The sequence below is a fragment of the Magnolia sinica genome, chromosome 9, assembly GCF_029962835.1.
Source record: "Magnolia sinica isolate HGM2019 chromosome 9, MsV1, whole genome shotgun sequence".
Taxonomy (NCBI): Eukaryota; Viridiplantae; Streptophyta; class Magnoliopsida; order Magnoliales; family Magnoliaceae; genus Magnolia; species Magnolia sinica.
The window spans coordinates 1178460-1202801 of NC_080581.1; the positions used below are offsets into that span (position 1 = coordinate 1178460).

The following is a 24342-nucleotide window of genomic DNA, read 5'->3' on the forward strand; positions in this document are numbered from 1 at the left end:
GAAGTGCATGGAAATGATCGTGAATCTAAACAAAATCGTCGGAAATGACCGTGAAATTCATGGAAATGACATTGTAGTGAAGGAAATTAACCGTGAAGTGAAGGCAATTGATCGTGAAGTGCATGGAAATGACCGTGAATCTAAACAGAATCGCCAGAAATGACCGTGAAATGAATGGAAATGACCGTGAAGTGAAGCGAATTGACTGTGAAATGCGTGGAAATGACCGTGAATCTAAACGGAATTGCTGGAATTGATTGTGAAATGCATGGAGATGATCGTGAAGTGAAGCGAAATGACCGTAAAATGCATGGAAATGACCGTGAAGTGAAGGGAATTGACCGTGAAGTGCATGGAAATGACCATGAATCTAAACGGAATCAATGGAAATGACCGTGAAATGCATGAAAATGACCATGAAGTGAAGCGAATTGACTGCGAAGTGAATAAAATGAATGAAATTGACCGCGAAGTGAATAAAATAGATTTTTGACCATCGACCCGATGGAATCTTGGAAAATAACTATTTTGATTGGCTAAATTAGCTTCTCCTAACCCGAAATCATATGTGGTACGTTAAGTAACTCATTCTAGTTTAGGAGATATGATTGTTAAATAAATAGACAAAGAAATAAATTAAAAGATAGAAAATTATTTTTATATACTTATATATACATGTTTACATAATTATACATTAGAGAAAAATGTAAGAAGGAAAAAGTTCTCCTTGTGAAAAAAAAAAATCTGCCTGACTGGCGTCGGTTTTTTTTCTTTTTTACTTTTTTGCTGTGAAATTTTTGTTGCTTTTGTGGGTCCCATCATGAGGTCCGTGTTATATCCACACCGTCTATTTATTTGGCGAGCTCATATTAAGGCTTGAGACGAAAAATAAGACAAATCCAACTATCAAGTGGACCACACTGTAAAAGGCAATGGGGAATTGAACGCCTACCATTGAAACCCTTTTAGGGGTTACAGAAGTTTTGGATCATTATGAAATTTGTTTTCCTCTTCATCCAAGTCTCCTTGACCTTATGAATAGATTGGATGGAAAATAAATGTTATGGTGGGCCCTACAAAATTTTAAACAGTGCCGCTGCTCTCTGTGGCGTGGTCCAGTTGATCTTTGTGTATGATTTTTTTTTTATAATAATGCTCCGAAATGATCTCGAAATATGGATGGGCGTTGTGGCTAAAATAAATACGTAACTGTGGGGCCTGAACTGTTCGTACAACTCGGTGTTCGAGGAGCGTCAGCGCTCGTCTTCGAGCACCAGCCGATCCTCTCGCGGAAGGAGAAGCAGGGGCATTTTCGACCTTTGGGAAGCCGTCCGTACGTATGGGGCTTATTCTTGCAAGGTAAAACGAGGTGGGCTCGCAAATGTAAATGGGCCATAAATGAGGCCTACAGTTGTAAATTTCTCCATTGTATTCGAGCAAACTTCCGAAGAGAAACAAGCTAACAAAAGCGACAAAACCCCAATGGAAAGCGGGGGAAAAGGGACGCGGATTTGGAAGTTCCTGCACAAGGATGCTGGGTGGGGCCTACCAACGTTTTTTTGATAAATCCAATCCGTCCATCCGTTTTTCGAGATCATTTAAGGACTTGAGATAAAAAATTAGGTGTATATAGAACTAAAATGGGACACACGAGAGGAAACAGTGATCATTCAGTGAGCACCGTTGAAGCATTCGTATGACCAAAAAATTATTTTATCAGTCTATAATTTTGGTTTTTTCACTTAATCCCATTGACAATGACCTTATAAACGGTTTAGATAACATATAAACATCAAGGTGGAGACTAGGAAGATTTCAACGGTAGAAATTTCTTTCCCTAATTTTCCCTCTCGTGTGACCCACTTGAGTTTTTTATCCGACTCATTTTTTTTCGCACGCCCTAAAATGAGATCTCAAAACGGATGGACGGAATGGATTTCTCACATACATTGTAGTGGGCCCCACCCAGATCCTTGCGCAGGAACTTCCTGCGAAAGGCGTTCGCAGGAAATCCGCGTCCGGGGAAAAGATACCGTGAAAATTACGTGTGCCGCCCTGCCAACATGAAGTTTATGTATGCGGAAGCTATGTGGGTCCATCACAATGTTAGCAAGAAATCCACTCCGTCTATCAGTTTTGAAAGCTAACAATATTCTATGAAGTAGAAAATGAGATAGATTCAAAAGTCAGGTGGGCCACACGACAGAAAACCTTCTTAGAGCCTACTCATCCCGAACTTCTCAAGCCCCATAATGCTTACATTGGTAAAACGTTCTTAAGCAGCAGACCCTACCACCATGTAGGTACATATAACCTAGGGTTTTATTAGGCCATGTTACGGTAAGTGATTGGGCAAGTGGAGTATGTACATGCAATAACAACTTTCAAACATGCTTTGTATAACCCACTTTTTAAGTGTAGTTGTGGTCCAACCAAATCCTGCCACATTAGGTCACTCCCAAATAAGTGGTAATAGAATAGGGTGTGAATATTACCTTAAAGATAGTGACATTAAGAATATCACCTATTTTTAAGTTATTCATTTTCTATTTTCTACTTTCAATTATAACAATTCATGTGGTGTTTAATTTTCTTTATTTATTATATTGTGATTTATTTAAGTTTTAAATATATCTTATTTTTAAACTACCATCATATTGTTAACTTACAAAAATGAGAGTAGATTTCTCACTCACGTTGCAGACTTGCAGTGAGCCAACGTAGCTTCGGCTGCAACTTTGGTGGATCCATGACTGTGGGGCTCACAATGATGTATTTCTCTTACATTCTCACCATTCATCCCTTTTGAAGGTTCATTTTAGAAAAAGACCCAAAAAATATAACAGATCCAAATCTCAGGTGGAACACACCATGAGAAACCGATGTAATTAAAAACCCACTGTTAAAAACTTGTCATGTGCCATCGGAATGTTTATTTGTCATCCAACTTGTTGGCTACGTTACAAAGACCACAAATATCATCATAACCCAAAACTTTTATGGCTCACAAGAGGTTTTTAATGATAAATCACCATCGTTTGTTTCCTACAGTGTAATCCACCTTAGTTTTCCATCCACTTCATTTTTATATCATGCCTTAAATTGAGCTTTCAAAATGGATGGACAGTGGCAAATCACACCTTTTACCAAAAAATCAAAAAGAGCCTTAAATGATGTGTGTACATATAGACATGGCGATCCACCTAACTAATCGGCATATTTTTCATGGCTACACTCAAAATCAATCTGATGGCGGGTCCCATCTAATTCATATAATCAAATTAAGCTGCAGATATGTGGAAGCTTAAGATTGCTGAAGGTGGTCCAGGGCTTAAAAGCATAAATAATTACCTTGGAAGACAAATATGGGAGTTTGATCCGCATCTTGGGACCCCTGAAGAGAGGATTGCCGTTGAAAATGCTCGTGAAGATTATCGCAAGAATCGGTTTGAAATGAAGCACAGCTCTGATCTACTAATGCGAATGCAGGTTTTATTTTAATTCTATACTTTTATTATGAGTACTCCCACCTTGATTTATATTTTCATGCTTACTTTCTAGTTTCAGTAAAATAGTTTGAGTTGTGCATTTAATGCAATTTAAGCTTTTTATTTGGTGTGGTCTACTTAAAGTGTTGGATTTGCCTCATTTTTAGGCTAACACCTTAAAATGATTGGATAAAAAGAATGGAAGGTGTGGATAATCATGTATATCACAGTGGACCTCACACAAATCCACCCATTTGTGGCTGGAGATTGAGGAGGGGAGTGCCAGGAAAATGTGTTCGATATACTGAAAAATAAAAAATAAAATAAAATTTAATTATTTTGTTTCACCATGCGTAAGATGCAAAGTATAAAATACTTTTGAGGGCACGCTCGAAAGTCACAATCTCCCAAGATCCAAATAAGAATACTGCAGAAACATACTCATATAAACCAGGTTTTCTTCTTTTCATCTTCGGCTTGGAACAAAAGCACACATTGCACTTTTCCATTTGAAATTCTCAAAAAACATTTTGGCAACAAATTCCCAAAATTTTGGGTATTTTATTTTTTTCAAAAAATCACAAATCTCAACAAGGGTAGGACACAATCCACTTCCGGTTAAAACACTCGGCAACTCGACCCAACTTGGTCCTAGGGTGAGCTGCCACTCAGCGAGTTGATCTGAAGTTATGGTGACCCATGGTATGAAACACTGAGTTCAAGTTGACTTGGATGAGTTGCATCAAACTCGTTCGGGTCTAAAAACCTTTTTTTTTTTTTTATTACACACGCGCGCACACATACCAACACGCACTCACACCATAGTGGGATTTCACCACCTATGGATACTCGAAGCCTTGACCAGGTGTTGAAACTCCTGGGAGTCTACCACTGTAGAAAGAGCAAGGATCCTTCGACTCTTAAAACCATGACTCTTGGTGCAAAAATCATCAGACCCCTTAGTGATAGAATCAGTAACAACTACTCATCAGGTGGGCTACACTATAAAACACAATGTTTATCCATTGATAAATAGAAAAATAAAAGTTTGGTCCACTTAATGAGTGGATGGCGCTGATTTTTGCATGAAATCCTCAGGCCCAACTTATGGGACGGGTTGGATGTTGCACACACATGAAAGGTTGGATGTTATCAGCTAGGTGTACCGTAACCTATGGTCCAGCCAGTTGGACATGGAGACCTCCTCATTAAAATAATTAAATAGAGTAATTTCATTTATAAGCAATGTTCCAGTGCTCCTTATTTCTACATCCAACCTTTTTCCAATCCATGGATGGGACGGTTACAATTGCCTACCGAAGGTGATTCTTTAGAATCACAAGCAATCAATGATGGGTCCTATCAAATATATGGATCAGATTTTTTATTGGACCTATTTTTGTTTAATCAATCTTAACCGCTGATTTTAAACACCAGTGATCAAATGGTCAGTATTGTAGAATCAGTGTGATGTTGGCATGGTATCCCATTAAATGTACACTGGACCTATTGAACGGTATAGATCAATGAATTGGACTGTCTAAGGGTGCCAATCAAACTAGGAGCACTACAACTTATGGTGCTATGAGAGCACTGGAATATTTCTCTTCATGTATATGGGCTATGGGGCACCTACACTGAAGGCCCACTGGAATGTGTAGCCCACAAACTAGAACTTGGTGGTCCCTACATGTGATGGCCCCACCAAACCATCAAGATGGGAAGGTTGTTAGATTCTCTTACACCATAAACTGGCTTCAAGTGATTGTGGGCCAATGTGGGCCCATTCCTTTTGTAGTTTGCAAGAGAGAAGCCATGTGATGTGAAGCTACCCCCAGTGAGATTAGAAGAGAAAGAAGATATCACAGAGGAAGCAGTGATCAGAACCTTAAGGCGGGCCATCGGGTTCTATTCGACCATCCAAGCTCATGATGGCCATTGGCCCAACGACTGCGGCGGTGTGTTGTTTCTTCTACCTGGCCTGGTAAGCACTTCCTCATCCAAGCAATAAAAATTCCAATCTTGGTTTCTTATTTTTTCCAACTTAGGTGGGCCACTACCACAATATTTGATGAGTTGATCACCAATAATCGATCAGAGTTGTCGATCTGGCCCTGGCCCATCTATTAATCAACCTGAAATTCAAGCCAGAACCTGACTCATATGAGTCGTAAACGAGTTTGTGTGTGTGTGTGTGTGTGTGTGTGTGTGTGTGTGTGTATAAACAATTTAGGACCATTCCTAGATTATTTATAAGTCGGGTCATCCGTCCCAGCCCATTGAAAAGCAATATGGGCCGTTTGATGGGTAGTGTTTAACCCAAGCCCAATCCATTTACTTCAACGGCCCACATTTTATAATCTAAGCCGGACCCACTACCCATTTAGTTGGGCCCTCAACCTACCCGGATTCAAAAGCAGACCCGACCTGCTGCCGCCCCTGTATGGACTTGTTTGGACCCTGGTGCCTGGATCTAAACTTCTCTTGACCGTTCAAAAATGGGTGATGGATCTGATAGTTATGGAGTTGGAATCAGAATGCAAGAGATGGTCCATTGATTGGACGATCAAGTTCAGCATATGAGCCGTTGGATCAGATTCAAGAAGTTTCATTTATGCATTTAGATGGCATAGATTACACACTACTTAGAAATTTTCTTGTGCATGTAATGTCACAGGTGATTGGTTTGCATATTGTAGGAGTCCTGAATACTGTTTTACCGGCGGAGCATCAACGAGAGATCCGACGGTATATGTACAACCATCAGGCATGTATACTATTATTGTGGGGCCCACATTTAAATCGGCATTTTTCAGCCACTGGCTAAGTTACCCAAGTTTTTCTATTGAGAAAATATACAATGTTTGACGGTTACTCAATAACCTGTCTAAAGTGGGCTAATCTGAGCCATTGGTTTAGTGGGCCTGATGGTGTTCTACAGACCCAAGTTCATTTGGGCCCACTTCAGATGCAGATTATTGGTTGTAATTGTCAGTGTACATTTTTCATTGGATTCCTAGTATCATCTGATAGACGAGATATTAATCCATGGCTCATCACATAATAGGGTCCATCAAATCAACAGCTCATATTAATCACACAAAGGTGGGCCCCACATGAAAGAGGAAGGGATTGTATCTTATCACAGCCCTCCCAAGTCATTAGAAGATTGAGAGAATCTGTATTTGTATTAATTAGAATGCAGATGGTGGGTGGGGCTTGCACATAGAGGGCCACAGCATCATGTTCTGTACAGCACTTTTCTACGTTGCACTGAGATTGCTTGGTGAAGATGGTGATGGTGGTGAAGATGGGGCTATGATGAAAGCTCGAAAGTGGGTCCTGGATCGCGGTGGGGCCACTTCAATACCATCTTGGGGAAAAATGTGGCTTTCGGTAAAAACAGCTTTAATGCATTTTATATAACAAATCATCAAGGAAATATGAAATTTAAGCAAGAGGGCCACAGATATTATTAGAATATATTTTTATTTTTATTTTTTTTAAAAAAAAGAGTCCTAATTGCATTGGGTCATTTAGACAATCCAATCGATGGATCTGAACCATCCATCAACTCCAACGTAATGTATCAGGTGTATCGGGTATGTTGGTTGAAGAGAAGAGATCACCTTCTTCTTCTCAAAAATAGCCCATTGAATTTACAAGGAAAGAGAAACCTATAGAATATAAAAAATAAAATTGATATTAATAGAAAGTGTATTGCCTAATATCTCATTTGTATAAGAAAAACAAACCCTTCACCATAATTTGACTTGAAATAAGATAACTATATGAAATAGTAAAAATTATTAAAAATAGTAAAATATCAAAAATCATTGTTGATGCAGAAATCTGATCAATCCTGCTTCACCTCCTGCGAGCCGCTGAGTACCTGCAATTAATGGAAAATAAGAGAATGCACTAAGGGTGCCGGTTAAGGCTGGAGACCCTCCGATGCCTAAATCAGGCTTATTGACTCACGGTAGGTGTAGTAGAATCAGGATATTTATTGTGTCTTTACTCATGGTGGAGGGTATATATATAAGCGCATATATAAGTTGATTTGAGGGGCCCGTATTGGAGTCAGACTCTAACTCCAAAAATATCCTCGACGGGCATGATCCTCGGCAAGGATCTCGGAAGGTAATCTTATCTTTATATATAGTAAGATCTCGGCTCATTTGTCTCATACGTTCGTTTTAGCTTCATTTTACCCATAAGGTTATAACACTCATAAATAAATTTAGATGACTAAAGCAAAGACTTTTGACCACAGCTAGACTCTTAAAGCCCCAAAATTATGAGGAAAAAAAATGAAACATTCTAAAATCTAAATTTAAAACTTTTTAAAACACACGCCCTTATAACAATACACACCACACTGGGTACTCAAACTCATGACCTTAGTGTTGAAACTCTTAGGAGTCTACCATTAAGCAAGGAGTAGAGACCCAAAAAAAATTAAAAAATTAAAATCTTAATTTGACCAAAATTATTGATTTTTTAAAGCCCTTTTGAAGCCAGGAAACCTTGTGTTGTTGGCTAGGATGTAGACTTTGTTGATAGCTTTTCGATAGTATATTATACAGGTGAAATAGATAACTTAATTCTAATCGTCAATAGCTATAATGCACATTTAAGCTATTTTTGCCTTGTTTGAGTCTTCTCGCCGGATTTCTTTCAATCCGGACTGCCCATAAAGTCGTTCCAACATATAATGCTTGTCCATAGCTTTCCAATGGTATATTATAAACTTCAAAATAAATAACTAGTCACAAACTTATGCCCGTTAGAAGCTATGATGCTTGTTTAAATTGTTTTTACCCTAGTTCAATTCTTCCTATTTCTTTCAATCCAAGCCATACATAAAGACATCCAACACTCATACTACATCGAAAACCCATTTCATGGGCTACCACAATAAATAAATGAATCACATTATTCCTATGATCGGCAAACCCTAAAATATTAAACGATCCATGATCAAATGGTTTATTTTACCTATTTATGTGTAAACAATCCTGACCTTCAATATTAGAAGCTACTGATCAGATGGTTAAGACTGTGGGATCAATGAGATGTTTTCATGGTACCCCATGAAATGAATGTTGAACCTAAAAAAGAGTATAAATCAATGGATTTGATTGTCTAAGTATCCCAGCGCAACTACGAGCAATATAACTTATATAGAGCTTTTCTCAAATGAAACCTATTTCTATACTAGATATGGACCCCACCCGGTTAAGCAATGATTGGTCGAGCACCCATAAAGAGCCCATATAGAGGGGTAGTTGTGGGACTATCACTGTGGGCAGAGGGCCCTCCTGGCCCGTTCACCAATTATCGTTCAATGGGGTGGGGCCCGAGCATCTACTTCATGTGTGTGTATCTGTCATACATGATATATTGTACCAAACATCTCCCACATCCATTAGTTGTGGATGAGAATCTCGAATCACATGAAAATTGGTGGGCCATCAAAAGCGAAAACCCGAGTGTGCACACGGATTCCCGCCCACACCTAATGGATGGTGGGGAATTACCAATGCTCTATGATGTGTGTATCGATTAAGAAGGGCCAATAAGTGAAATATGGGCCCACCCTGGTCCCTTAATTACAAATCAAATGACTATGTATTATTTAAGGAGATTTATCCATGGTTTAAAACTATGGATTTATGTGATGTTATTTGCAGATACTTGGTATATATGAATGGTCAGGCAATAATCCCATGCCACCAGAACTATGGCTTCTTCCTGAATTCCTTCCTATTCATCCAGGTCTTTTCAAAGCCTTTCTTTGGTGTATATACATATACATATGTATGTAATGTATGCATACATGTATTTTTGTAACCATGCATATGTATATGTAAGTACATTTCATATCTATGAACGTAGTTTCTCTAAATTCTACATGGAATGCATTTCCTGAAATTTATAGTCTATACAGGACGGATGTGGTGCCACTGTCGTATGGTTTACCTGCCGATGTCGTATTTATACGGGAAGAGATTTGTGGCTCCAATAACAGAAATGATTTTGTCGCTAAGATCGGAGCTCTACACCGTCCCATACGATCAAATAGATTGGAACAAAGCACGCAATTCATGCGCAAAGGTCTGCATGCATGCAACTATGACATATGCATACATATATATGTATGTATGTATGAAATGAGGCAATATGCTAAAATGAGCTGTGGTGTTGCAGGAAGATCTGTATTACCCACATCCCCTAATACAAGATATCCTATGGGAAGGTCTTCACAAGATTGGAGAACCTCTTCTTAGAAAATGGCCCTTCTCCAAGCTGAGAGAGAAAGCTCTAAGTGTCACAATGCAACATATACACTACCAAGATGAAAATAGTTGGTACATTAGCATAGGCCCTGTCAGCAAGGTATTTATACAATGTATAAGGTTTGTTAATCCTACACTCCTATCTTTACACACCCACCTACATGTGACCACATGGGCCCACATGCAACATGGCCCACATCAACATCGTGCATCAGTTGGGATCCGTTATTTAGACGCTGCGACGTCGTGATTTGAGTATTTCCCCAAGTATATAGGGTTGGTAACTTTCTAGCTACTCTATCATATGAGTAGGATGAAGCCATGTGGTGATCATTTAATCATCGGGAATACATTACGAACCTTCTAGATAAATCTACAGAACCATCTATACAAAACCCAACTAGAGAACTATAAAAATTTCTAGAGATTTCTTCCTTACATGCTTCAACCATTCTCTAGAATTCTCAATGCAACTGTACATACTATGTTCATAGCCTCTAGTATGCAAGAAGTGCGAAAATTAGCTAAGTCCCTAAAATAGCCTCTTGGGATTGCCCAGTCCATGACAGTGAGCCAAGATTCAGACTGTCTAATCATCAGGTGGGTGGGGCATGTTTGAAGAGAATGAATGGTTAAAAAGTCCATGATAACTGAACACAAGGTGGGTCAGCTGTAGCCGGGTGTGATGGGATGGGTGGTGCCAGATTAACAAAAAGATTATGTATGCAATTTCAAGATCAAGAAAGAAAATTTAAATTTCTAATATCATGAACTACATAGGTGTTGAATATGGTTTGTTATTGGGTGGATGATCCAAGTTCAGAGGCATTCAAGTTGCATATTCCACAAATCTACGACTATCTGTGGGTTGCTGAGGATGGCATGAAAATGCAGGTTTTGAAATCATCTCCATGCATTATTACTTATGTTTAAAGCAGATTCGTCATTTGTCGGCATTTTAGACCATTTTCAATTTCCCTTTCTCAATATAACTAACTACTCAAAATAATTACCGCAGGGAACCAATGGAAGTCAGTTATGGGACACTGCCTTTGCCATTCAAGCAATTATCTCAAGTGATCTTGTCGAAGAATACGGTTCGACTCTTAAAAAAGCTCATGACTTCATAAAAAAGTCACAGGTATCATCACATTTTTTACAGCTACATCATTATCATCATCACTTAGCCTTATCCTAACTAATTGGGGTCAACTACACGAATCCTGTTCAGCCATTCCACTCTGTCATCTTAACGGCTACATAACATGGAAAAACCAGCATGCCAATGATATGAAATGATGTTGAAATGGGCCCACATGGTTTAAAAGCCATTCAGTTTCTAACAATAGTTTCTCAGGTTAATCTAATCACTTGCCATCTTAATCTTTATCATTCCACATTGTCTTGAAGATTCGGGTGAACTGTTCTGGTGACTTTAGTTCCTGGCATCGTCACATATCTAAAGGAGCATGGCCCTTCTCAACAGTAGATCAAGGATGGCAAGTATCAGATTGCACAGCAGAAGGATTAAAGGTTACAATTTACCCACTAAAACTCATTTGATAGAGAAACAATAATTGCACATGGCTTATAACATACTTAATGCATGTGGGTTCTCATGGTCACATTTGGAAGACGTGTGAAACATTTGGAGCGGTCATTTGGCGGGCCCAAGGATGGATGGGATGGTTTCCCAGAATCAGGATAATTAGATAATCCCAATTGCTCAATTCAAGGGGGGAAATGAATGCGGCATATTTCTGCACCATATTCTGATCGAACAGTCGGGATTTCTTTAAAACCAACCCCTTTGTTCAGGCCATGTCCCAACCATTATCGGTCCCACTGGACAACTAGTCCAAATGATGTGGATTGAGAATGTGTAGTAAGATCTGTGCAATTACCATTCCTCTATTTAACAATCTGAACTCAGTTCCTTAACAATTCAACTACATTCCATACTCCTTTGCAGGCTGCTATCTTACTGTCAAAAATCCCTCCAGAAACAGTCGGAGAACCAATATCCGCAGAGCAGTCATATGACGCTGTAAATGTCCTTCTTTCATTACAGGTAACTAGAATCCACATTAGACCAAAGTACTCAAATCTTACAAAGTAGTACGTAAATGCATTACTATTTTGGGTGTTTGTGTTAAGTAAAAGAAGCTTGATCGGTCCCAACATTATGGCATTTCCTAGATTGTCGACACTGAATGGTTAGATCGATGTAGAATCTCCAACAGTTTCCATCCAGACATTAAATACATTGTGGACATGCATTTCACTCGCGCAGTTCATTTCTTGCAGCACATTCATAAAAATTCCTTGGTTCCGATGGCACATCATAGAGGCTCTAATATGCTCTTTCTTTTATCCCTACAGAATAGCAATGGCGGTTTTGCATCATATGAGCTGACAAGATCTTACCAATGGATGGAGGTAATGTTGTGGAATAGAAAAGGCTTTGTTTGATTCAGAAATATCACTTCCAACCCAAGTAATTAATATTCCTACTCTAGCTCTATACTCTAACGGTTCCTTACAATAAAACCTTTACTCCAGTTTTTAGGATCTATCGTCCATTGCATCCATTTTCCTTTTGGATTGAGGCAAACGAAAGAAAACGAGGGAAACCAAAAAGTTTCCTTTTGATGTGACATTTTCTTTGTTTGAGAAACTTTTTTTTTTTTATGAAAGGTGAATAATATTATTAAGCAAGACCCAAAATAACAAAAATAACAACCGAAACAAAACTCAGGGAAAATAAAAGGAGAGAGGAAAAAAGAAAAAGAAAAGAAGGGTACAACAATCAGTCCCATGACTGAAGGAAACCCAAAGGCCAGAAACTGAATCCCGAGGACCCAAAAACCCAAAGGAGGCTAAGGAGCCCAATCTTTTAATAGAATCAACACCCTACAGAACACCCCTGCCGAAGAAACCTTCCTATTGTGAAGTAGCAGTTACTTCTTTCTAACCACTGTCCACAAGATGACCATGAGCAAGGACATCCATTTTTTCCTCCGGATAGATCCCTCTGGGGTCAACATGCCACTGGCAGAGAAGGGCATCAGTAGACTTAGGCATGACCCAAGAAACACCAGCAAGGGCGAGGGCTTTCCACCAGATATCCGAGGAAAAAGGGCAATGGAGGAAGAGGTGATCCACAGGCTCTGCAGCTTGGAGGCAAAGCATGCAGACGTTGGACAAAATCATGCCTCTTTTGCGCAAATTGTCAATCATGAGTACCCGATTCCTTCCCACAAGCCAAACAAAGGCACCGACTTTAGGAGGGACTCCGTAGAACCCGACTGCACCCGTATGGCAGCATCTCTTAGGGAACAGGAGACGATAAGGACCCGTAGAAGTATCTCACCAAGATTTGAGAAACACAAAAAAGAGAAGGAAATTGATTTCATTGCCTCACTAAGGAAAAACATTATTTTTCTAAAAGTCAATTGGCAGGAAAAGATGTTTCTCTCCAATTTGGAGGGAAAAGAGGTTTCACTTTAAAAATTGCAACCCAAACACTGGAAAATAGAAAAGAAACGCACTCTTTCACAATTTCTCCAGTAAAACAAACAAGTGTAAGGTATTTCTTTTCCTCCGTGCTTATGTCAACTTTACACTTGCTTATATCATTAACTATGCTTTACTTTCTTGTTCTATTTTCATCCAATCCAAACAAATGACCTTAGTTTTCTAAAATTTAAGCATGCTCACATTGCCTATGATTGCCCAATCATACCTCTTGTACAAACAATAAAACATTAGTAAGTTCTATAATAAATCAGAAAGCATCCTTGTTACATTAAGAATGCAATTTTATAAATTGTACCTACTTAATTTCCATGTGTGCTTTAAGAGTGTACCTTTCCTTTTAAGGAACTTCTTATGTACTTGATCATTTATAATTATAAAAATTTTGGGTTTTCATGCTTTTTCAGTTGATCAATCCTTCTGAACTTTTTGAGGATATTGTTATCGATTACACGTAAGATTTCGTAACCTTTGTGTTCTCCTTAGGAACGAAACTCATGTTAAATACTTCAGACAGTTTCGATTTAGTACTGACTAGTATAGCATTGTAGGCATGTGGAATGCACTTCAGCAGTAATACAAGGTTTGACATCATTTATGAAATTATATCCTGGACACCAGAAGAAAGAAATAGAAGCTTGCATTGCAAAAGCAGTCGATTACGTTGAAAAAGTACAACAAACCGATGGTTCGTGGTATGCGTTCTCTCCGATTTCATTAAGAATCTGAAGAAAAAAAATTTAAGTTGATGTGAAGAGAGCTTGCTAGTGTTAAGCATGTTTATACACAATGCCACATGCGTGAACATGGCATGCATGTGTGAGATCCAAGACAACCATCAATGGGCCCCATAGCATAGATGCCAAGGCCATTTGGCCGATCTGCTTATTGGGTAGGGAACAATTATGAAATAAATGGACAGCTAAAAACTTGATCGGCCTTATATTAGTCATCCATTTCTATGATAAGTTGATCCATCAGAATTTTTTGCCAGAACATCTAAATCAATTGGCCCACGTTACAAACAGAACAGATGTTCCACATGAGTCATGATGCGACATATGGCCGCAATGAACTTTGGTGTACTTTTACTTAAATGAGATACTATTTGTAAGGAGATGGTAAAATCTTGTTTACTTTTCTGGTGAAAACTGAATTACTCAAATAAAACACATACATGATCAGCATCATTGCATAGGTATGGCAAATGGGGAGTATGCTACACCTACGGCACGTGGTTTGGAGTGATGGGGTTGGTGGCCGGCGGAAGAACCTACCAGAATAGTGGTAGAATTCGGAAAGCTTGTAACTTCCTATTGTCAAAACAGCTAGCTTCTGGAGGTTGGGGAGAGAGCTACCTTTCGTGTCAAAATAAGGTAAGTGCCCAAAGTTTGTAACATTTACTTGATTGAAGAATTCGTTTATTGATATAGATTCTTTATTTTCTCCGTAATAATCGAATGAATTTTGTGAACATGGGACATATATTTTTTCTTCCTTGAATCTAAAACCAGATCATCGACGAAATTGAACAGTGTTATCATCTTATGAATAAAATGGAGAAGATTGTGTTATTAAGCATTTCCTACTCCTTGTGCGACTAGGATACTGACATGCAGTCACATCAAACATGGACATGAGGAATATCGTACATGGTGTTGAGATGTGGAGCCACATCTGGACAAGGCCACTCGACCACTCAAGTGGTTTGCTCGACTGGTCGAGTGGCCCACTCGACTAGTTGAGGGCTGACTCGACTCAAAGTTCAGCAAGCATCAGTTTTTTTGTTCCGAGGTGCTTGCCTAGTCGAGGCCCATGTTCGACCAGTCGAGGGTCTGCTCGACCAGTTGAGGTTATGCAGATTCGTTTTGTGGATTTGATACGGACTGCAGAAATTTGAGGCGGTTTCGCAAGGGTGTGAAAGGGAAGTTGCCTAAACTATAAATAGGGGTCCCTAGGGCCATTCTAGGGTTATGAGAGTTATTCAAAAGTATGGGCAAAGGGTTTTCTCTATACATCTAAAGGGAAAAAGTTAGTATATTGCTTGTAATCTCGTTTTCTTCATAGTGAAAGTTTTGCACGGTGGTTTTTTTTACCCTTGTTGGGTTTTTCCACGTATATCTTGTCTTGTGGTTTGTTTGGAATGTTTTGATTCTACTTCTAGATTATATTTCTTTCTTTTTATCATTTGTGGGTGAGACCAGAGATTGGATCTCGGTTCACTAGCGTTGTTGGCATGCTGCGTAACAACTGGCATTAAAGCTATTGGTTTAGTTTAAGTGGGAAGGATGATGAAAGAATGGAAGACTAGAATTAAGAAGTTTGATGGTTCAAACTTTGCCTTCTAAAAGATACAAATGGGAGACTATCTGTATCAGAAGGACCTCTATATTCCTCTAGGAGGAAAAGAGAAGAAACCATAAAAGATGACAGATGATGAATAGTTTTTATTGAATCGGAAGGCTTTACGAACGATCCGACTCTTTTTATGTAAGAGCATCGCCTTCAATATATCCAAGATGAAAAACACAAAAGAATTAATGAAAGCCCTAGTTACGATGTATGAAAAACCCTCAGCGTCCAACAAGGTTCATCTCATGAAACTACTATTCAACATGAAGATGTCAGATGGTGGGAGTGTGGCTAAACATCTAAACGAGTTTAATACAGTCACGAGCCAGTTGAAATTCGTTGGCATTATTTTTTAGGACGAGGTCAGGGCGTTATTGTACTTGTCCAGTTTGCCAGACAGTTGGGATGGTTGGGTGATTGTCGTGAGCAATTCTTTAGGGTCGACAAAACTGAAATTCGATGATGTGGCCGGTCTAATTCTCAGCGAAGAATCTAGAAAAAAGACATCAAGAGTTTCAGGGGACTCAGGGAATGCTCTAAACGTTGAAGGAAAAGGAATATCGCTGAATAAATGAGGTAATAAATACGGACGTTATAAGTCGAGGAAGAAGTCCAAGGGACCGAAAGACAAAGATGGGTGTTGGCATTGCGAAAAAAAATGGCATAGGAAACGTGATTGCAGGGCGCTTAAGAAACAAGAAGGAAGCTCTCAAAGCGAGAAAGATTCAATAAATTTATCTGAGGAGAGCAACACAAAGGCATTAATCTTGTCTCTTGATGCGATGAATGAGTCTTGGGTCATAAACTCGGGTGCTTTGTTTCATGTCACTTCATATAACGAAGTTCTGCATGATTATAAGTCAGGTGACTTCAAGAGAGTCTACCTGGGTGATGATGAGTCGTGTAGTATTGTTGGAAAGGGAGACATTCATATAATGTCAGACATGTACTGAGTTTGAAACGAAACTTGATCTTGGTGGGACAGTTAGCCGATACCAGATATGTGATGACCTTCACCAGTGATTCCTACAAGATCACAAAAGGTGTCTTAGTGATATCTCGAGGCAAGAAGGAAAATACTTTGTACTTGATTTCAGGATCGTATAGTTCACTCGCAGTCGCATCAACTGGAGTGAATGGGTAGTTATGGCATCAAAGGTTGGGACATGTGAGTGAAAAGGGGATGAAAGTGTTATTGTCAAAAGGGAAGCTACCAGGGCTAAAGTCTATTGACTTTGAATTCTACGAAGACTATGTGTATGGCAAGCAGAAGAGGATAAGTTTCAAGAAAATAGGACGCGCTCCAAAGACGCATCTGTTGGAGCTTGTACACACTAATGTGTGGGGACCGGCACAGGTATTATCTCTTGGTGGCTAATGTTATTTTGTTTCTTTTATTAATGATGCTAGTAGAAAACTGTGGGTCTATTTCTTAAAGCATAAATCTAATGTATTTGATGTATTTAAGAAGTGAAAAGTTATGGTAGAAAACGAGACAAGTAAAACAGTAAAATGTCTCAGATCAGATAATGGGGGAGAGTACTGTGATAAGAGGTTTGAGGAGTATTGTGCAACAAATAGAATCAAACATCAGAAAACGATTCTAGGGACACCACAGCAGAACAGTGTGGCTGAGCGCATTAACAGGACCATTCTTGAGTGCGTCAGGAGTATGAGGCTACATGCAGGATTGCCTAAGACGTTTTGGGCAGATGCTGTAAATACTGCCGCATATCTCATCAATAGAAGTCCATTGGCACCATTAAATAGTGGGATACCAGAAGAAACGTGGACTGAAAAAAAAGTGAACATTGCACATCTCAAAGTGTTCGGTTGCACTTCATATGTTCACATTGATGCAGAGCACAGAAACAAGTTAGATGCGAAGTCTAAGAGGTGCACATTTATAGGCTACAGGCAACATGATTTTGGCTACAGATTTTGGGATACAGAGAACCGAAAAATTATCAGAAGCAAAGATTTAGTCTTCAATGAAAAAGTGATGCATAAGGACAATGTGCAGCAAAATAAGGCCGATGAGAAAGAATTCGTAAAGTTGAAAGAGTTACCGGACACGGGTGTTACAGCGTCACAGGATAATCATGCACAAGAGCATTATGAGGCAGAGCCACAGACACCGGTTGTGAGGAGGTCTGCTCGGGAGAGGAAGCCCACGGTCCGATACTCACCCTCCTTACATTATCTACTGCTGACAGATAATGGTGAACCAGAGTGCTTTAAAGAGGCATTACAGTCAGATACATGGGTTAAGTGAGAGCAGGCCATGGATGATGAGATGGACTCTCTTGAGTCTAATCGTATATGGGAGCTAGTCACTCTACCTAAGGATAAGAAAGCTCTTCATAACAAGTGGGTTTATAGAATGAAGGAGGAGCACGATGGTTCGAAATGGTACAAGGCTACATTAGTTGTGAAAGGGTTTCAACAAAAAGCAGGTATCGATTTCGCTAAAATATTTTCACCGGTAGTGAAAATGTCTATGATTCGCATGGTTTTGAGTATAGTGGCTATGGAGAACTTACATCTAGAGCAGTTAGATGTTAAGACAACCTTTCTTCATGAGGACCTTGAAGAAGAGATATATATACATCAGCCGATAAGATACGTGGCACTAGGAAATGAGAACAAGGTGTGTAGACTGAAGAAGAGTCTATATGGCCTGAAGTAGGCCCCGATGCAGTAGTATAAGAAGTTCGACAGTTTCATGTCGGGAAACGGTTATAGGAAATGTCATGCAAACCACTGTTGCTATTTGAAGAAGTTTGATACGTTGTACATCATCCTTCTTCTATACGTTGATGATATACTTGTAGCTGGATCAAGCATGAAGGACATCTCAGATCTCAAAAGACAACTGTCTAGAGAATTTGACATTAAGGATTTAGGAGCTACAAAACAAATCCTAGGCATAAGGATAAAGCGTGACATGGAAAACAAGAAACTAGTTTTGTCATAGGCAGAGTACGTAGCCAAAGAACTTGATCGATTTAATATGAGATATGCTAAGCCAGTTAGTACTCCATTATCCAATCACTTTAAGCTTTCTAAGGAGCAAGGTGCAAAGACAGAGGGGGAACGGGACTACATGGCTAAAGTTCCATACGCGTCAGCTATTGGGAGTCTCATATATGCTATGATGAGCACGAGGCCAAACATTGCTCAAGCAGTGGGAGTTGTTAGTGTTGAGACTCAAATATTGCATAATTTTTCCTATTTATATCTTAGTTTTATGAACATAAATCATCTTAATTAATATTCTGTTTTACTCATGCATGTGTTGCAAGGTGAATTTAAGTGCTTGGATTAAACAAGGGTGCTAAAAAGCATGGATTTGATGCTCAAGAATTACCAAGGCAAGGGATGGATCTTAGGAGACCAAAATTAAAGAATTCACATGCCAAATATCCAAGAAAACCAAGTGAGGAATGAAGAGAATCGAAGATTTGAAGTGAAGAATCTTGAAATCATCCTGAAAAAGTGTATTTTGAAGCTGTGAAGTTTATTTTTGGAAACTGCGTAGCAGGAAGTCTGTCTTAAACGAACTATGCAGCGAGAAGTCTATTTTGAAAAAATACGTAATTTGAAGCGGTTTCTAGGATTTTTCAACTTTGTACGAAAATTAGAGTTCCCTACTTATAAATAGGGCTTGGTAGGGCATTCCTAAACATCATTCAAAGCATTCAAGAGCAAGATTTAGAATTTTTATAGGGTTTTCAATTTTATTTAAGTTTTATAAATTATTTTTTTTCTTTTAGATCTTTTCTATTTGCATTTATTATTTCTTGTTTCTTTCTTTCTCTATTCTAGTTATGTTTTTCTAAGTTCCTTCTAGCCCAAATTAGAAGGGAAGCACATGGATTTAATAATTCTTTAAGTTATGATGATTGATTGTTTTAATGATGAGAAGAATGATGTATGCATGTTATCTATTATTTAGGTTTTGGCTTTTTTATCCTCTTATGAGATCCATAAGTTTTCATCATATGAGATCCACATTGATGGATAGGCTTACCCTAGATCAATCAAATTTCCTAGATCGGAGAGGTTCTCAACCTATTATATTTCTTTGATATTCATTATCCTATAGATATTGAATACTTAGAGTCACTCGCGCTTGAGAATATATGTCAATGGTGCAAATCCATGATTTTCTAATATTTTATATCACTCATTAAAATATTTAAACTGTTTTATTTTCCGATTAGGCTGACCATAGTGCTCAAATCCTAGTTGTGTTATCCAAGTCATCATGATTTTGGAACATTAACTTATGTGTGGAACTTTGAAGCGTGGGTGTTATTTTATTCAGTCAAATTACATCCATTCAAAAATCTCAAAATCAAATCATCAGTTTAGTTTTTATTACTTAGTTTGTTTTGCATTTGATTTTTTTCTTCTCATAATTCATCTCTCTGTGGGATCAACCCTGTATTCATGGGATACTAATTACAAACCTCTGCACTTGGAGGCAAGCAACCAAGTTTTTGGTGCCGTTGCCGGGGAGAGACTTAGAGAGATTAGATCTGTGTAAGATAGCTAAGGTAAGTTTTTTTCTAAGGCAAGTTCTCTTCTAAACCTTCCAAATTTTCTACAGATTTTTTTTTCTTCTTTTCTTTTCTTTTTCTTTGAAAATAAATTCAGTTGGGTCTTTCAAGCACTAACTATGACATAAGGTTGTCCTGCTTGGGATTTTATCACCCAAGTGCTATGGTTATCCTACAATTGTTGTTTGATCACAAAGATCATCTGCTGAATCTATTTTTTAGATTAGCATAGTTTAATTTCTGCATTAGTTTTACTTTTATTTATTTTATTTATTTTTTTGTGGACTGAACCCTCATGGTCGGCCCTGCCGCCCGGGTTGTTGGTTTATTTTGCTTTGTGGACTGAACCCTCATGGTCGGCCTTGCCGCCTGTGTTGTTGGTTAAGTTTTTATTTTTATTTTAAGTATCATACTTGCTATTTAAATTAGTGGTATTTATTGTATGGTGTGGATGGTTTATGTCCCGCTGGAGTAGAGATCAAAACAATCGACTCTCCTCCGAAGGCGGACTAGTTCCAGGCCTTGATCATTCACTTAGAAGAGGTACTCAACATCACTTGGATTCCATGGCAGACCCAGTTGATAATTCAAATCTAAATCTACCAGATCCAACTATAAATCAAAACAAAGAAAATCAACCCAATCCTCCTCTTGAGGATGAAAACGAAGTTCATAAGAATGTGTTAAACCAACTACCGACTTTACGTAAACATCTAAACCCTGAGAGATGAACTTTACCATCTTGCATAGTGCTCTCTACTCACATAGGGAACATTGATTTTAAACTAGGTGTGATTCAATTGATTCCTAAATTTCATGGCTTAGATTCTTAAAGCCCCTACTTGCACCTCAAGGACTTTGAGGAAGTAATTACAATGTTACAAGTAAATAATGGCAATAGGGATGTACTTAAGCTTAGGTTATTCTCATTTTCTCCAAAGGATCGAGCCAAAGCATGGCTCAACTCGCTAAGACCTAATACCATCACTTCATGGCAAGCCTTAAGTAGAGAGTTTTTGAAGAAGTTCTTTCCCGAGCACAAAACAAATGCACTAAAACAAGAAATCATGTCATTTTTCCAAAAGGAGAATGAACTATTTTTTCAAGCTTGGGAGTGCTTCAAAGACATTCTAATTACTTGTCCACATCATGGTTATGAACCATGGCACGTGATTGATGCTTTCCGAAAGGGGCTCACCATGGATACCCATTAGTTCATAGAGATGATGTGTGGTGGAACTTTTCTTGACAAAGATCATAATGAGGCTTGGGATTTTCTAGATATGTTAGTAGAGAATACGCAAACATGGAATGTCTCTGTTAAATCAGACCAAACTAGACCCATTCCTAGAGAGAAAGCGGGGATGTATGTCCTAAGAGAGGAAGACGACCTTAATGTAAAATTCGCTGCATTGGCTAGAAAGGTCGAAGCCTTGAAAATTAGGAAGGTTGATATGGTTAAAGTAAACACTTCCTTAGGTAATTTTTGTAGCATTTGCGGTGGTACAGACCATTACACAAAGGATTGTCCAATAATCTCAATTGTACAAAATATCACGTATGAGCATGATCAAGTAAATGCTATAAATAACTACCAAAGGTTAGTTATGCAACCAATGGGAAACACGTATAATCCAAATTGGCATAACCATCCTAATCTTAGTTAGAGGAATGGACCAAGGGGAATTTTAGAGGACGTACCAGTCCAAGTGGAGAAATTCTACTTCCCCGTGGATTTTATTGTACTAGACACTGAACCATGTGTAAATGCTAGCGCTCAAGTTCTCATCATTTTAGGTCGTCCATTCCTAGCAACTTCAAATGCAATCATAAATTGTAGGAATGGAATGATGAACTTGTCTTTTGGTAACATGACTTTAGAGTTAAATATTTTCAATCTATGTAAGCAGCCCATTGATAATAATGAGATCCATGAGCTGAATTTCATGGACTGCTTGATAGAAGAAGAGGAATTGGAACCTAGTCTGACTGAGGAAGTGATTCAAATCATTGGGGACTTGAAAAATTCTGATTTAGAAAAAGTGTTTACTGAAATTTGTGATGATAATGAGAGCACTACCTCCCAGGACATTAGTATGTACAAATGGAGACCGCGCACTCAAATCCTATCTATTGAGGACTCGCAACCTCTGCAATCACCAACCAATATTCCAAAGCTTGATTTAAAACCACTACTAAATGAGCTCAAGCATGTATACTTAAGTGAAAATAAAACTTATCCTGTAGTGATCTCTTCATTTTTAAAGAAGAATCAAGAGATTAAATTCTTAAAAGTTCTAAGGGACCACAAAGGAGCCTTGGGCTGGACCATTTCTGATATTAAGGGTATAAGCCCTTCCATATGCACCCATCGGATCCACCTCGATGAGGATGCCAAACCAATTAAACAACCTCAAAGGCGTCTCAATCTAAACATGATGGAAGTTGTAAAAAATGAGGTGATCAAATTATTGGATGTGGGAATCATCTACCCAATATCCGATAGTGTTTGGGTGAGTCCAACTCAAGTAGTCCCAAAGAAATCCGGAATAACTATTGTGCAGAATTCTAATAATGAACTCATACCAACACGTGTCACCACAGGTTGGCATGTTTGCATTGACTATAAAAAATTGAACCAGGTCACAAAGAATGACCATTTCCTTCTACCATTCATTAATCAAGTTTTAGAGAGGGTAGCAGGTCACTCCTTCTATAGTTTTCTTGATGGATATTCTGGATATAACCAAATAGAGATAGCCCTGGAAGACCAAGAAAACCACGTTCACTTGTCCATTTGGCATGTTTGCTTTGAAACGTATGTCATTTGGATTGTGTAGCACCCCAGCAACTTTTCAACGGTGTATGTTAAGAATTTTTTCAAATATGGTTGGGAAGTTTCTTGAGGTTTTCATGGACGACTTCTCTATATTTGGGAGTAGTTTTGAGGAATGCCTCAACAATTTATCTCGTCTTGTCTAGGTGTGAAGAGAAACACCTTGTCTTAAATTGGGAGAAATGTCATTTCATGGTTCAAAAGGGAATTGTTTTGGGCCATGTTATCTCCAAAAATGGAATTGAGCTAGATCGCTCAAAACTTGACACTATAGCTAATCTACCTATCTCCCGAACTGTTAGAGATATTAGATCACTTATAGGGCATGCTGCTTTTTATAGGAGATTCATCAAGGACTTTAGTATCAGTACTAGACCCTTGACTAATCTTCTTCAAAAGAATGTTCCATTTAAGTGGACAAATGAGTGTGCAAGTGCCTTTAATAAAATTAAATAATCCCTTACAACTGCACCTATCATGCGTCCACCAGATTGGACACTTCCTTTTGAACTAATATGCGATGCAAGTGATTATGCCATAGGGGCTGTTTTGGGCCAAAGGAAAGATAAATGGTCCTACGTTATTCACTATGCGAGTAGAACTCTAAACGCGGCCCAAGTAAACTACTTAACAACTGAAAAAGAGTTACTTGCAATAGTTTTTTCTTTGGATAAGTTTAGGTCCTACTTGCTGGGATCCAAAGTGGTCATTTTCACGAACCACTCGGTTTTGAAATATTTGCTATCTAAGAAGGATGTCAAGCTGTGACTTTTGAAATGGATCCTCCTACTTCAAGAATTTGACTTAGAGATAAAATATAAGAAAGGAGTAGAAAACGTAGTGGCCGATCACCTTTCCAGATTAGTGTTAGATGATTCCACAGAGGAGATGCATATCTAGGACACTTTTCTTGATGAACAATTATTTGCGATCTCCAAATTGCCTTGGTATGTGGATATAGTGAATTATCTTGTAACGGGAAAAATGCCATATCATTGGAAGTCACAAGATAGGAAGCGTTTTGAAACCAAGGTTAGGAACTTCTTCTGAGATGACCCGTATTTATATAAATATGGGACTGATCAAATTTTTAGACGTTGTGTCCAAGAGGATGAAGTTCAGAGTGTTATTTCCTTTTGTCACATGAAAGCATGTGGTGGCCATTTTTCTGCTAAGAAAACCACTACAAAAATCCTGCAGTATGGTTTTTACTGGTCCACCATATTTAAAGACACCCATGTTTTCTATGTTGCTTGTGATAA

The 24342-nt window shown here is 38.5% G+C and overlaps 1 protein-coding gene and 1 non-coding gene across 5 annotated transcripts in view; one reads left to right on the top strand and one right to left on the bottom strand.

The window, feature by feature from the left end:
* LOC131256587 (cycloartenol synthase 2-like) overlaps positions 1-24342 on the top strand; it is a 45057-nt gene that overhangs the window by 12092 nt on the left and 8623 nt on the right. The window contains exons 2-16 of one of the 4 annotated variants that reach the window (XM_058257494.1): positions 3293-3489; positions 5287-5472; positions 6166-6255; positions 6687-6884; positions 9185-9269; positions 9442-9608; positions 9702-9890; positions 10571-10684; positions 10809-10931; positions 11201-11323; positions 11763-11861; positions 12173-12229; positions 13735-13781; positions 13879-14022; positions 14526-14703. In XM_058257494.1, coding sequence (XP_058113477.1) covers positions 3295-3489; positions 5287-5472; positions 6166-6255; positions 6687-6884; positions 9185-9269; positions 9442-9608; positions 9702-9890; positions 10571-10684; positions 10809-10931; positions 11201-11323; positions 11763-11861; positions 12173-12229; positions 13735-13781; positions 13879-14022; positions 14526-14703 — 1995 coding nt within the window. In that variant the 5' untranslated portion in view covers positions 3293-3294. Of the gene's footprint in view, positions 1-3286; positions 3490-5286; positions 5473-6165; positions 6256-6686; positions 6885-9184; positions 9270-9441; positions 9609-9701; positions 9891-10570; positions 10685-10808; positions 10932-11200; positions 11324-11762; positions 11862-12172; positions 12230-13734; positions 13782-13878; positions 14023-14525; positions 14704-24342 lie in introns of those variants that run through there. The other 3 variants (XM_058257497.1, XM_058257495.1, XM_058257496.1) reach the window with 3 other exon arrangements.
* LOC131257150 (small nucleolar RNA R71) lies at positions 21294-21400 on the bottom strand. Its single transcript, XR_009177165.1, has one exon. It is a non-coding gene; the product is annotated as a small nucleolar RNA R71 (small nucleolar RNA).